Below are 14847 nucleotides of genomic sequence, written 5' to 3'. Positions count from 1 at the left end.
CGTACAGAGTTTGGGATAATCTCCTTTGAAGATGGTGGAATTGGATCCCAGCGGGTTGATCTCAGTGACAGTCACCAGGAGCTTTGCAGCCCAGAATGGAGGGTCAGTGATGGAACATTCATTCTCCCCATTGTAGTCCTGCACGCAGGGTTCAACCACTCCCGTTTTAGTGCTAAACCGAACAACAGAAGTGTGTAAGTAATGTGTTCCCTACAGGAAATCAACAAAATATATTTTGCCTGGCTAATGTGTATATTCATTTTATATTCATTTTAAATAATTAAATACAGGTAAAATAATGTAAACTCAAATGCAGTAGTTCAATTTAAGAAAAGACAATTAAAAGATGAGAAACATATTTATCCTCGGTCAAAGGGAAATGATAAACAATAGACAATAATAAAATAACTTCACGATTTTAGTTTTAATGTGCTTAGTGTTTTCCTACTTAACATTTATTTGTCCCTTTAAATTTTATGTATTAATGTCAAAATATAAATTTTCTTATATTTTGTGAAGCTTGGAGATCATTATCTTTCCGTGGGGAAAATAACAAAAATGTGCATACTAGAATTTTACATTTAAACAATGTGGACTGTACCTGTAGGAGGAGATGTACCGTGTTGGCAGGTGTGTTGTCTTAGTCTGAGTCCAGGAGCAGTAAATTTTATTATGATTTGGTACACGGCAAGAAATGTGGACAAAATGAGGCTGATCTAAAAGAGAGAGGAAAAAATACATCACAAAACCTTAGACACAATTCACTTATATTTACAAATCCAACCAAAACACTGTCTGCACAATTGAGCTGTTTAAGTTTGGAACTTTGTTCAAGGCCATGAGGGAACGTGTGGTAGACTAAATTTAAAAACACTCCAGAGTCGACAATCTCACCCTTCCTATCAGGAAACTGTGGAGCAGTGATGTAGTGACTTCCTGTAAGAGGAAGTGGCCTGAGTTTAACAGAAAGGGCGTACAACTAAACGCTTACTCTGTTTCGCTGCTCCCCGGGCACAATGGTCAAGTGTTTCCGTTTAACTAGTAAATTTCCTGCTTTCTGACAATCTGTTCTAGTAAAAGTGCAATTTCAGAACCCTCAAGCTATCTATACTCTATGTATACACTAGGAGACAGGGTTGCCAGGATACCAAAAGTGTCAGTAACGGCCCATAACAACAGCAGTGAGGTTTAGACATATCAGCAAAATTTTGTTATTTCATAAAAAAATGTTAACAACAAACAAAAATATATATTAAATGCAGTCAGAGGAGGCAATTGCCATTATAAACTTTTATATAAATATACTATACTATAAATATAACAGATTTATCAGACTGCTTAATAACAAATACAATACAGTTGCCTAATAAACCTAATGATCAGTGTTTCAGGATTTTTTTTACCCGTTTACATAAATTTAGGACAAAACCAACTCGTACCAAAACAGGCATTTACCAAAGACTTATCCAAATACAGCTTTGCCTACTGTCAAATGCACCTCCCTTTTATTTATTTATTTATGCATTTTTTGCATGGTACTGTTGTACAGTGGTTTTCACACCCCAATGTTCAGCTTTATGTCTTGGCATAGTGTTTCTCAACTGAGTTTAGGCAACCTGGTGAAGAGGGTCTTGTATCACAATAAAGGGTACAACCTGCTGTCTGTACATTATCCCTCTTTTTACATCGCGGATTGCGTCATAAGTAAATTACTATACATGAAATATTGACATTAACTAAATATTATGCTTCCTTCCCACTGTCCAATGATCAGGCATTTTTAGCCCTCCCCTCGACAGCAGACAGTAAACTGACATTCAAATCTGCCGCCATATTGTTAGCAACACCAAACTTAGCACAAACCAATCGAAAAAAGTGAAGGACAATATAAAGCCCCGCCCATATTTTCTTATTTCGGACACGATACGGAAAAACAGTCAATCGCAACTTCTGTTTCATGGTGACTTTAAGCTAAGACACATAGTTCAAACAAGTCAAACGTGCAATTTGGTTGAATCCTTTGCAAATATGATATCAATGTTATTAATTAGCCCAATTTATATTTAATATTAAACTGCACCAGATAACCTTTATACCAGGAAGAGTCTGTGTTGTTAGTTTTGAGCAGCTGTTATCGAGGAATAACAGACTTTGGAATATCGTGACTGGCCATTCAGTAAACACATATTCAAACAGACTTGTGACGCAGAGGAATTATTGTCCCTGTTGAAGCCCAACTTCTACAGTATTTAAAGTGTAGATGTCATGTTTAATGCAGTTTAATGAAAACAAGTTCATAAGGGATATGATTTTTTAAACCATTTTTACTCAACATTTTACAAAGACATTAGCTGACAAAATCGACATACCATAAACGTAAATTTTTTCAACATCCTACATATTTGATCAAATGAATCACGCTTTGAGTCGAAACAAGGGACTCTTGTATGGCTGAAGTTGACTTACGTCCCAGCCGTAGTTTGATGATCTGCAGTAAAGTCCCACTCACATCGTGGCAGCTGTAGTTGCCCTCCATAGAGTGCGTGGCGTTCAGGAGCGTAAGCGAACCCTCTGAGATCTGCGCCTGCCACGGCTGTACTGAGCTTCCATTGAGCCTCCATTCCACTGGAGACCTGTCGAGCCCATCCAAAACTCACAATCAACATCTCAGTCGAGAACCTTCACCTACTTTCAGTGCAAGCTTGCTACAATCAAAGAAACCCCAGATATACAGTACCTGCCACAAAATAACGCACATCTGCGCCAACTGAACCGGGTATCGTTTTACTCAAGCAAATCTTATTTTTGGCAGTCGGATTCTTTTGGATAGCATGTGTATTGGCAAGAGATATGGATATTTAACAAGTGCGTTTGCACAAAGCACAGACCTGCAAAAATATGAGGCTTGGGAATCAAACCCACTTTACTCTCAGTAAATAGGTTCAATGTGTCCGAACCCTGCTAGGACTGGCCTCGTGCCCCTTCAGAGGGCAGTTCTTCACACTGTTATTCCTCCTTACAGGAAAGCTTTGCTTTAGAGTTTACCGGACTTCTAGTACAGCCTTATGCAGAATAGATTACATACCCGCCGTGGGAGCCTCCGCATGTGAGGGTGACCCTGGAGCCCAGTCTGCCAAATTGGACGTCTGAAACTGAAGACCAGGAATATGTGACCACTGTCTTCCAGACAGGGATTATTCCAAATGTGATTACGTTATCAAGAGTACAATCATATAAACACTGTTGAAAATTATATAACAGATGAGGTTTCCCATGGACAAAAATATACAATATATAAAAGAATACATTACAAAATATGTTTTTCTGATTCTTTAAATAGTAAAAAATATCCTGCCCAGGTCAGATAGCGAATTCTATCTTTAATTGTATACAACATTGAGTTTACGAAATCAACATTCAGTTTAATTATACATGTCTAAATGGATTCTGAAATCGATTTAATGTTTTATGCACAGCTCTTCTGTATACTACGGCTGTTTGTTCTGTGTGTATTTTTCTTCAGATAACAGGTCAAGCGAGTAAACAGCGAGAATCAATTTTATTTGACTATTTAGGACAGCCTATCGGGCAGGGGAAAGCAGTAACCGATTTTGCGAGCCTTGTAGTCAGATAGTCTACTGTTTTTAAAGTATGCTCGCATATACACTTGCATATCCCATTGAGGACACTGTAGCGGTGGATTCCCCCAAAAAAGTTAAAAAATAAATGTAATTGATACTAAGAAATCTAACGCTAATGCTTGTATGTAAAATAATTTTTGCAGTGCTGGTTAGTCTGAAATGTGAAAACAAACAGGTAACACGACAATGTGAAACAGATCTCATTTGTGTTCAAATCAATACGATGTTGTAGGTGTGACATAAATCGGTAACACTTTACAATAAGGTGCTATTTGTTAACAATTAGTTAATGCATTAGCCAAAATGTACTAACAATCAACAATCCTTCTACAGCATTTATTCATATTAATTAATGTTCATTTCAGCATTTACTAATACATCATTAAAATCAAATGTTGTCACCGTTAACATTAGTTAATGCTAATGTTACTATGAACTAACATGAATAACTGTATTGACAAAATAACATTAACAAGGATTAATAAATGCTAAAAAACCCAATTGTTCATGGTTAGCTAATGTTAGTTTATGCATTTACTAATGTACACTAATAGCATCTTATTGTAAAGTGTTATCCATAAATCAAATCTGATCTTCAATTTAATAGGTAAATCAGCTAGATGATCATTATATCAATGTGGTTAGCCATTTTTAAATGGCCTATAACTTGCTAACTACTTTTACATGAGAAGAAAATCAACTTGAACCGAGAATCTCGAAGACTGGAAAGCAACAGTTTTGAAGTAGCTTCTGCGCCGAGTTGCAGAATCTGTCTGCAAAGAATTTACCGTGCTTTTCTGCCTTGTCAGATTTTAGTATTTATATCAGGACAGAATAACAGGCAATTACTGCCAAGTGTGGAACAAAGTGGCAAACACACACACACACACACACACACAGTGGGAGTGGCTTCCCTGCATCGCCCAGAGTCTAAGTGCACTCCAGAAATGGTCGTGCTCAATGTCTGCTTTCAGGAACTATTGGCAAAAGAATATTATTTGAAAATCCACCACATTACTCAGATTTCTCCCCTCCAGCCAGCAAAACTGGAGCCACCGCACACATACGGACTGTACTCGCTTGGAATAATTGTGCAATCTATATGCAAGGCCGTAGAGACCGCGCTCGACTTGAGTTTTAAACAGAAATGTTTAATGTTCTACGAAACCGTGCATGCGTTCCCGGTGTGGATTAACCGAAATTCTGGCCTGTAAATCATAAAATCATAAATCAAAACTGGTTCATTTTACCATGCTTTGTCTCAATCAAAACACGCAACAGACATTTTGAAGTAGTCCCATATGCTGGTCTGAAAATAGATTTGGCAAAAAAAAAAATCGTACCTTCATTGGTCCATATCTCCGATTTGATGTTGACAGAGAAGAGATAGATGACACCAATGACTATTAGACCACCAGGACATGACAATAAACTGGGCATCTGTAAGAGAAAAACATCAATAAAGGCTGTTAGAGCTGCTTGAATGGATGTTCCATTTCAAGTCTTAGAGGGTATGTGATGTGGCCGGTATCTGAAATTCCCACTTGCCTAGCAACCAATCAGGCTGTCAGGCAACAGAACCATAAACCACTCGAATTTCCATAAAGACAAATAAGACACCGTGACATAAGTGTGCTATAGTCGGACACTTCCATTTAAACCGAACAACAGTTCATAATGTTGTTTCCATGAATCACTGTGGACTGCACCACAGGATTATGGGAAATCTGTTTTCTGATACATCCTCATTAGTTGACGATTGAAGGCACTCTGGGCTACGTGCACTGACATCAAATGAACATGGTGTGCTATCTGAAAAATGACCCGGAGGAGCCTGGTATCAACACGCTGTAAACATTTTAAACAAATAACTGACAGTAGACGTCTGTCATGTGAGCGTCTGGGACCTGTCTGTCGGATGTCGTTTCAAGACGTTTCAAAGTCTTCTGTAGCTTCAGGCGTAGTTAGGTGCAGGAAATATCTGCCTGACTCTGGAACGTTTCTTTTATCAACTTGTGTATGCAATGTTACGTATACACATGAAAGTGAAATCGCATCAGATTCAACTAATAAGCTAGAGTTAGTTTAGTTTGTTAATTATAAAAGTGTTGATGACTTCCATTACAATGATGCTTTGAGAAGTGTCGGTCTGGGTGAAGTTTCACTTTAACCTTTTTTTTAACACTTTTATTCATTTCAATTATACTGTGTGGAGAAAAACACACAGCATCTTGTGTACATGTATAGGACCAGTGGTCAGATGATGGTTATCAAGAGAAACACAAGAAAAATCGGTGTAAAACAGTAAGGGGAAACACGGTACATATAACTATTAATTTATCAGTTCTTTGCAGTTAATCAGTTTTTCTGGAAAAAAGTCAGAAAGAAGCAAATACTTCATTTTAATTTCCATGTGGTTTAATTGTATTATTATCAGCCTTTTTTTAGACATTGGAAACATGCTTCAACACATCAGACAGTCTGAACATTTTGACTTCTCAAAACCGCAGATTGCAGATGGATGAGAGATGTTAATGCTATCGCAAGGTTGTGACAAGCAGAATATCTACAGTTCCTTAAAATTCGTATAATGTAATTTTTCAGGCCACTATATGTAATAAACCTTGTGAAGTGTGCAGCTCACAGCTAAAGGTGAGCAGCTGTTATTTGATGTCATTATTTTGGATGTCCTCCATGTTCTCCGCTCTCAAGTGACTGTCAAATTCAGCAGTGAGGTGCAGCCCCTCACGTGTCTCATAAAGACTTTCTGCGTGTTATCATCTGCGAGTTTCACCCACTTAAAAGTCAGCTTTATCACTATGTCATGAGAGGCACTTATGGTCGTAATTATGAAGATTACAATAAATGTTTTTTGGACTTCAGTGGCCTACAGTAGATTGTTTCAGGGGTGGATTGAGACACCGTCTAAAACAGATAGACTGCCAAAAAGAACACTAAAAAAAACTCAGTAAGGTCAAGAGGGCACCTGAAAAACTGTGAATATGGGTTTTGCTCTGAAGTTTCACAAATCCTGTCTTGGCCGTGTGAACAAAAATATATATAAAATAGTATTTCTAATGTGTCTTGAACGTGTTTGGTGTGCACATGTTATACAAAGCGTTACAAATTATACATAGATACACAAATACGTGAAAAGTCTTGAGGCTTTGTGAATATGCACGTAACAAAACTAACATTTAGCTTTTATATATTTTCTCGTTTTACAATTTCTATTTATCTTCTATTTATTATTAACTGGTTGGTCTTGAGTCTTTTCTTTAATAAAAAAAAGAGGCGTGTAGCCTACAGTACATTATGTTTTTATTAGTCTGTGTTGTTCTGCATTTACCAACAAAACATAATAATACGTTTTTACTTTGTTTTAAAACAGCCGTCTTTGTTAGTATAACACCAATATATGCAACACAATAAAGACCAACAACATCATTTAGGCCTATTTATTTGGCACCGAGATTCAGGATTAATGCAGTAATATCGCACACCACGCTAAATGAGCCGCACAAAATCACAGCACGGGAAAACTTCGCCGCAGCAGCCCTAGTCTGTTTGGGGTTTTAGGTTTACCTATAAAACTCAAAATGGCTTTCTGCATCTACTCAAAATCATGAAGCATGTCATGTTTAAACATACACAATGGATTTATGTGTGACTTCAGTCAGTTCTCTATTGTAGATTTTGTGACAGCACAAGCCAATCTTCGCACAAAAATGTTTGTCTTTTGGAATGTTTAGAAAGTGGATGCACCTGTGGTTCTATGCAATTGAGCCAGGCGGTGTAAAACTTCATCAACCCCCACCCAAAGGAATGCTCCTAACCACAAAAATGCATCTTCACACAAGCCCTTAACCTACCAAACCCACAGCGCTAAAAAAACAGAGCTAGGTGTTGACCGCAAGCCAGTAAATTACATATCAGGACCATATAGCCATATATATTATTTTGTCTGTTGGCTGTATGGGATGGAAGCATGGCTCTAATACACCAGAACAATGGAGCATCTGGCGCAGATAAACGCAGAGCTGTTAATCCATGTGAAAAAAAACAGCCCTTCCATCCCCATAACACTCCATATTGCCTCCAACAACATGAGCAGACTGACAGATCTACATTATCTCTAAAAGCCTTTAAATAAAAAACGTATGAAAGTTACTACCGGAAAATTGCACCAAATGAATAAAAGGTATTGCTGCCATAAAGCACACTATTAGGAGCATACAGCTGGTGCTTTATTAACATAATTAAAATTAGGTTTGCTACTAACAAAAATCACTAATGTTTCACATTTGCACTATGTATTAAATGTATTCATAATACAGGTTATGTCATAAAAACAATAATATAAATTGTGCCTACATACTACATGTCAATACTACTATATCTATAATACATGTTCTATGTCCCTTCTAAAAAAGAATCAAATTTATTTAACATTTGTGCTTATATGGTATCGCAAGACAACTTATTGCACGAAGGATGCAAATGTTCCTTATATTACCATTTATGATAATTCGATGGCTTTGGGAGGACTTTTCCGACCACAAGATTTCATATTTGAATATTCAACGCCAAAACACACACGCTGTAGCACATATGCCAACCAGATGTTGAGCTTGCACATTCAAGCATGAGTAAAAATGAAAATTTACAAGCGAGATGCACGAGCAGAACTCAAGATTAATGGCAACTATCAGGTTGTGGAACAGACACACACGTGGTGAACCTTCCAAAATACTGACTCATCATAGACTCGCTATGTGCATGTGAAGTACTCATCTGCCAGAAATCAACCTCAGCAATTGAACTGTAAAAAAACTAAAGTCTTTATACTTTCAGTAAAGGAAAATCACTGCACTCTACCAGCGCAAGAATATTTTGTATTTATTATTCACATATAAAACACAGGCGACCACATGAACATTGTCAAATTTTATTTATTGTAATACTTTATAGCAGTCGTTCTCAATGGGGGACCGTGACCCACAAGGGGGCCCCCGTAATCATTTAGCATTGAAATACACACAAAATAGCTAAAAAATAATTTATTTCTTATCATTTGTAATTTTTTATATTGAATGAACCCTTTTCCAGTTAATATCAAGCTCTTAAAATTGTTAATGGGTAGAAATATTAAGTTTTTGTGAGAAGGCGGGGGGGACTTTAATATTATTGAACACAGTGGGAGGGCTTGGATTGAAAAAGGTTGAGAAACCCTGCCTTATGTGCTGTTTACATTACCTCGTTTCCGTGCAAAAACAGTGTTTTAAAACTAAAACGATTAGGGACGGGAGGAAAAAATTGATACACAATGAATACCGATTCAATTTGCTAGCTTTCTTAAATGTTACTTAATATAATAAAGTGACGTCTTTGGAACAAATAAGGCAGAAGTCTACTGAAAGAGCGGTGCAGCACCCGGACCTTTTACAGAGTGCACATCTCACGCGCAAACATAGAGGAGCACACAGGAGCTGTACAGAAAGAGAGAAAACCAAATACATTCAGCCCTGTGGGACTAAACTGCAAGATAAATGGAATGCATGTTTAGTATGGTCTTCTCTGCATCTGTTCTGTGCAGAGAGTGAGTGGCAGGGAGAGACAGTGCATTCAATTTACTATACCGCAGCTGACTTGTTAGTATAATTGCAAAATAGCATTTCCCAAAACCTGTCATTGTTTAGATTTAAAAAGATGCCAATTCAGAAAAAAGTCTATGTCTACACTACAGAAAGAGCATGTCACATTCAATTCAACATGACCATTCAGTTACCCTGGGCATGCGCACATAATGTAAACAGTTGTATGGGCATACATACAAGTTGGTTGTTGATGACAGTTAGTTGATAGTAATAGACCGGCCAGTACAAGATGAACATGATGGCGAAGAAAAGCAAGGACATCTTTGTGTGGATAGATGAGCTAAACCATCTTATTTGGCGTATGTAATTTCATCCGGTGCCACGCAGACCGATCGACGGATGATATCTTAGTACTGAGTGAGCTGTTTACAAGCATACAGTTCTCGATTCTCTATTGCGGTGCTGTAATGTCACCGTGTCGATCAGTGTACGCATCGCATCGCTGTCAACTTCAGGAAGCGTAATGGCTCATATGTAGGCTTTTGCCGGTGTTCGTTAATATGGTACACCACGGTAGAAAATTCTACGGTAGTGTTATCGCAAGCACTTCAAATCACCATGAAGAAGAATGTCCCTTCGTTTTTTCTTTGATTGGTTAAAATAACACTGCATGCGTTTAGGCTGTGGCCTCGTTCGCACGCACAACAGCCTCACATGGAGAATAATTGCGGAAGGCGGAGCGTTGCCGATTCCGACCCAAGGTGAAATACAAGATATAATCACACCACTTCTCATTTTTACATGTTTCTGAATCTGAATAATACATAAAATCAAGTTGCCGATTTAAAATGCCAAATTATTTCCATTTGCATTCCAGACAGTGGACGAGCTATCTTGGTCGGCTAGCTATGTTAAAGTTTGCATCTCGTAATTTAACAAATAAAATACAGTAATCCGCTAATAGCAAGTTATTTTGATTTCAAGTTGAAGATGCAACTCAACAATATCGTATTGGCCACGGAGTGCGGATTCCAAATGTCTTTACAACTTTATTAGCTATCCCTCTGTTTGCTATCAGGAAAAAAATGTATTAGTTGTTGTTCTGACAGGTAATTATTTATAGTATTTAGTGACGTGTCAGTAAAATGACCATTTAAATATCAAGCATGAATATAATGTTACATTTGTATTTTACTACGCATGTTGAATACACTATTGTGCAGCAAAAGAAAAAGATAGAAAGATATATTTATCATATTTCGTTAAACACCTGTCAAGTTATCAGTAAGCTTTAATTTCCATTTATTTCTTATTATTGGTTGATATTTTAAAAAAGTATCCCAGAATCAGGGAAGCAAACACAATGTTACAGACGACCTAAGCAGTAAGCAAATGTGGGCAACCCCGCCAGCGTATTCTAACGTTTCGATTTTCGTCCGTTTACACAGAAACGCAACCACAGAGTTTACAAACTAAAAGGGGTCTAAAGCGTTTCCAAAAGTCTCTATTTTTTCCAAAAGTCTCTCCATTGCTAGAAAGACATTAGAGCAGAGGAGGGGTAAGTGAGAGAGGATGGAGAGTAAACGGACCTCGGGGGACGCAAGCTGCCTCAAAGTAGGACAGCTGGCCAAGAAATCACGAAGGAATGTGTAAGTCTCGCCAACTTTTTATGTTTCTTTCCATTGAATTCCAGCGCATGCACTGTGGGGTAGCTACGCCTGCCAATGGTGAGGCCAACTCTCCACAGCGCTGTGATAACAAGAGATAAGATTTTCATAAAAACTCTTTTCTGATATAAAATCATTTTCAAGCGTCAGCTGTGCTGCAACAATTGTATCTCTTACTTTGCAAACTTATCGCACGTCATCAATGTTTATGGATGGAAAATTAAATAGGCATTGTTGATAAAGTCTACAAGAAAAGATATCCTGACGCCTTTGTGTGAGGTGTTGCACTAAAGAGAGCAACGCTGGCAAAGTGCTTTCCAAAGCCTCCGATTTTCTGGTATGCTCACAGAATCAGTAGCATGATAGCATCTGCTTTCTGAGGGCTTCTTTGACCTTAGGAAACAATTCCCTCATTTTAGAGCAGTTTGACATTTTTTCCCGCACTAATTATTAGAAAGACTTTCAGGGCAAGTCTAAGCATGGATCACAATGATGAGTCACTGAGTACTGTGGTTTTATAGGGGAAAATGCAGAGAAGAAGCCTGAAAGTAGACAGCGTGCCCTCTTTGGCACATTCACATTCCACAGCTCATCAACACGCCCGAGTGGAAAAAAAAGAACCACCTGACAGATGCATATTTATCTGAGTTTTGATAAATTCTTCAGTGACAGTTACTTCCTATACTTGACACATACAGGCAGGGGCATCATGGGGAGTTTGTTTAAAAGCTACAACAAAACTGTCTCAGTCAGTGTCGTAGGCATGAAAAGACATGACCAAAATGAAACACAGTGAAGTTTGACCATATAGTAGTTTTGGTTATAGCATGCAAATGGACTTGGGTTAAGAAAAACTGCTGTGACATTTGATGGCATTTTTTGTGTTCCACAGTGAAGTGAGTTTGGAACCACACAAGAGTGGGCAGATTACGACTGAACCTTCAGTTTCAACAAGTAAATGATCTGTGGAAAGTTTGACTCAACTGGACTGATGAAATTAAGACATTTGAACGGTCGATTTCTGCTACAGCATTTAACATGCATACAGATGTACGTTAGAAATCCTGTTGAGCCATGAGGCCTCTGCACACGGACAGAATAATACAATAGCATGAGTAGCGTTCCTAGATTATCTCCCCCCATAAAAGGGCAGCACGAGACAACAATAAAATTGTGTCAGAGTTCATGGTATGCTGGACAAAACTGACATTTGTGTTAATCTCATGTGCTTTTCTCCTGAAAACAGAAGGTGTTTAATGTTTGACACGTAAGATGGCAGTACCTCAATTTACCAGTTGACAGTATTAGTACTGTAAATGCTTTTCTTACACATGAAAAAACGCTTCCTTACTATTTATTATCACAAGGTAACAGCACCCTTTTTGAAAAGAATACAAATTTATTTCATACTCATGCCCTTGTAAGTTTGAGATAAGATGCACTTTTCCCAGAGTTGCCTGCAGTGCAGGGCCACTACAGGTCTTTGAAAAAAGAAAGACAGTGGATCAGCACATCTTCACAACGTAAGACTTTCAAGGGATTTGAGGAAAATAAAGCTGTAAGTAATCTTCCCTGTTGTTTGGATGGGCAGAGCTTGCTAAACAGTCCAGGATGTGGATATGCAGGGGACTGTGGCCTGTGTTCTCTCTCCGTAACTTGAACAAAGACCACCCAGAGCAATTTAGATAAAGGTATGGTTGCAAATAATTGACTGGCAGAGTTTACAGGTCCTCAGGCCAAAAACACAAGTCTAATCCCAGAAGAGGAGAGAGGGTTTGGAGATTTATTGGGAGACAATAGATCGCTCAGTCTAGGAAAAATTGGAAAGATTTTCATTGAAGATATGGACTTAGTCCAGATAGGAATAAAATACAAATCAAGTGGGGCAATAACTAGCAATTCAGAGTCTTCCAAAGACAGACTGGAATTTTCGTTACTATGGGAATAACACAAAAATTATGTGGTGCACATTATCAGCTTGCCTAGGGCTAAGGCTTTAATGACTTCTGGAACAAAAGTTGGCGTTGCTTTGAAAATCTGCAATCAGACCATCAATCTGCTCACAGAATTTATTTTACAAATAGAAGAAGAACATGTCTGGACTGTTGTACTGTCTAAATAAACATCAAGAATTTGAAGGTGGAAAAAATGGTAAACTTATTTTTTTTCTTCAATACTTGACAGGCACATGCCAACTGCACTTCTATTTAGTAAAAAAAACTCCTATGTTAATTCGATTCGTTGTGTCCTCACTCTTGTAGGTGGCTTTGGATAAAAGTATCTAATAAACATTGAAATGTAAATTGCATCATCTATGTGCGTCATCATCTGCAGTATCCTCAAGATCACCAACCTTTTTGCAAGGTTCCAGTGATTTCTAGTGGAGAAGTAAATTTAGGCTGGGTAATGACACAAATAAACAAGCAAACCAAAGCAAGGCTTGTTGGAGTTGCCCAACCGATGGCTCTGTGATGCCCTTCTACAGGAAGCAAGTTAATGATCTAGTAAGTCTAAGAAAAAACAACATCTGGCTTCAGTTCCCTTTCATGTAACGTTTGGGCTGTTTGACGGATAAAGACTTTGAAAAACGACAAATTATGAGCGTTTTAGAGCTGGCTGGATGACATCAGACATCAATCTGACGTGCAACAGGGATAAGGGCATGGATTGGTACATTATACGAGTGCTATCATAGGCTCTGACGGCTGGAATTTTCTTAGGCACTGGCCAGAACAAGATGGCTACCATATGCCAGCTATTGACTGAGCTTTTGGCTGGTTTCCCAGCTAGAGTTGCAGCCTCAGCCCGTTCTGCTTGAAGGTAGACTGTGCAATGAACACTTAACAGAGGATTAAACAACAAGACAAACGTGTCCTCATATGATTGACTTCCTTGCTCTGTGGTTCCCTACATGGGCTGGAGACTTGATTACAACTTGGTATGGCACAAAGTTTTCTTGGGCACAGTGCCTTTCATGGAACTAGGGTTGCAAGGTGTACCAGTGCTACAGTAGCATTGCGATGCTAAAGCTTGAAAATTCCCGCGATGCTTCTCTGTTTTTTAAACTGTAGTATCATAGTGCCGTAACTAATGTTGCATATGGGCGTTAACGTTCATTTGAAAACTTTCATCTGCCTTTTTTTGTGTTTCTCTCCTAAATAAATCAGTTTTTTTAAAGACTCGGACGAGATAATGATTCAGTGTGTCATTCATCAATCTTCGTTCTTGAAAGAATCAGCTGTTTTGAACGAGTTGGTCGAATGATTCACTGACACAAAAGAATTACGCCACCTACTGGCCGTTTTAGTCACATTTAAAGTAATCCTAACAATTTAATTTATAAACATTAGTATAAATGCAATTTGTCGCACATTGATTGAATAAGTTCGTTCCAATGTTTAAAAAACGTTCTTTGGTAGTTACTACAGTAAACAGGGATAAAATCACTAGACGTAGACACCAGTGTATTTAAATCTTCCAGTGAATATTATAGTACATTACAGTATTTGCAAAAACGTATCCAATTACTACAGTTAATATTACAAATAATTTAGTGTGCAGTATAATACAGTTCGCCAAATATAACAGGTTTCATTTAGATCTGTGTATTAAGGAATTTTGGTCTATTCTGTCGCTTTAAAAAACAAACATGACACAGCAGCACAATACTACTTGGTATCGTGATATTCCATAAGGTACAGTATCGTAAGATATGTATATGGTACCGTGACAACCCTACATGGAACTTGCACCCAACTGGAGCCCCGGTCTATTGTAAAGAGGTTTCCATATACTGCAGTTGTGAGTCACGGTCACAACCAAACATGGAAACTTGACCCAATGACATTAGCTCCGTCGATTCGCTACCTGCTTCCACGAAAGCAGGCCATAAAGGCACTAAAAGAATTACAGGAGCTCTCCGCGGCAGGGCCTCTCGGACAA

The 14847-nt window shown here is 38.2% G+C and overlaps 1 protein-coding gene across 1 annotated transcript in view; it reads right to left on the bottom strand.

The window, feature by feature from the left end:
* The window catches only part of il11ra (interleukin 11 receptor, alpha), a 28395-nt gene that overhangs the window by 8632 nt on the left and 4916 nt on the right, over positions 1–14847 (bottom strand). The window contains exons 2-6 of the mRNA XM_056736672.1: positions 4985–5081; positions 3086–3152; positions 2467–2633; positions 602–716; positions 6–172 (exon numbers count right to left, since the gene is read on the bottom strand). Coding sequence (XP_056592650.1) covers positions 6–172; positions 602–716; positions 2467–2633; positions 3086–3152; positions 4985–5081 — 613 coding nt within the window. The remainder of the gene's footprint in view (positions 1–5; positions 173–601; positions 717–2466; positions 2634–3085; positions 3153–4984; positions 5082–14847) is intronic.

This window comes from Triplophysa dalaica, chromosome 22, assembly GCF_015846415.1.
Source record: "Triplophysa dalaica isolate WHDGS20190420 chromosome 22, ASM1584641v1, whole genome shotgun sequence".
In the NCBI taxonomy this organism is placed as follows: domain Eukaryota; kingdom Metazoa; phylum Chordata; class Actinopteri; order Cypriniformes; family Nemacheilidae; genus Triplophysa; species Triplophysa dalaica.
This window is presented reverse-complemented; position numbering and strand designations above follow the sequence as displayed.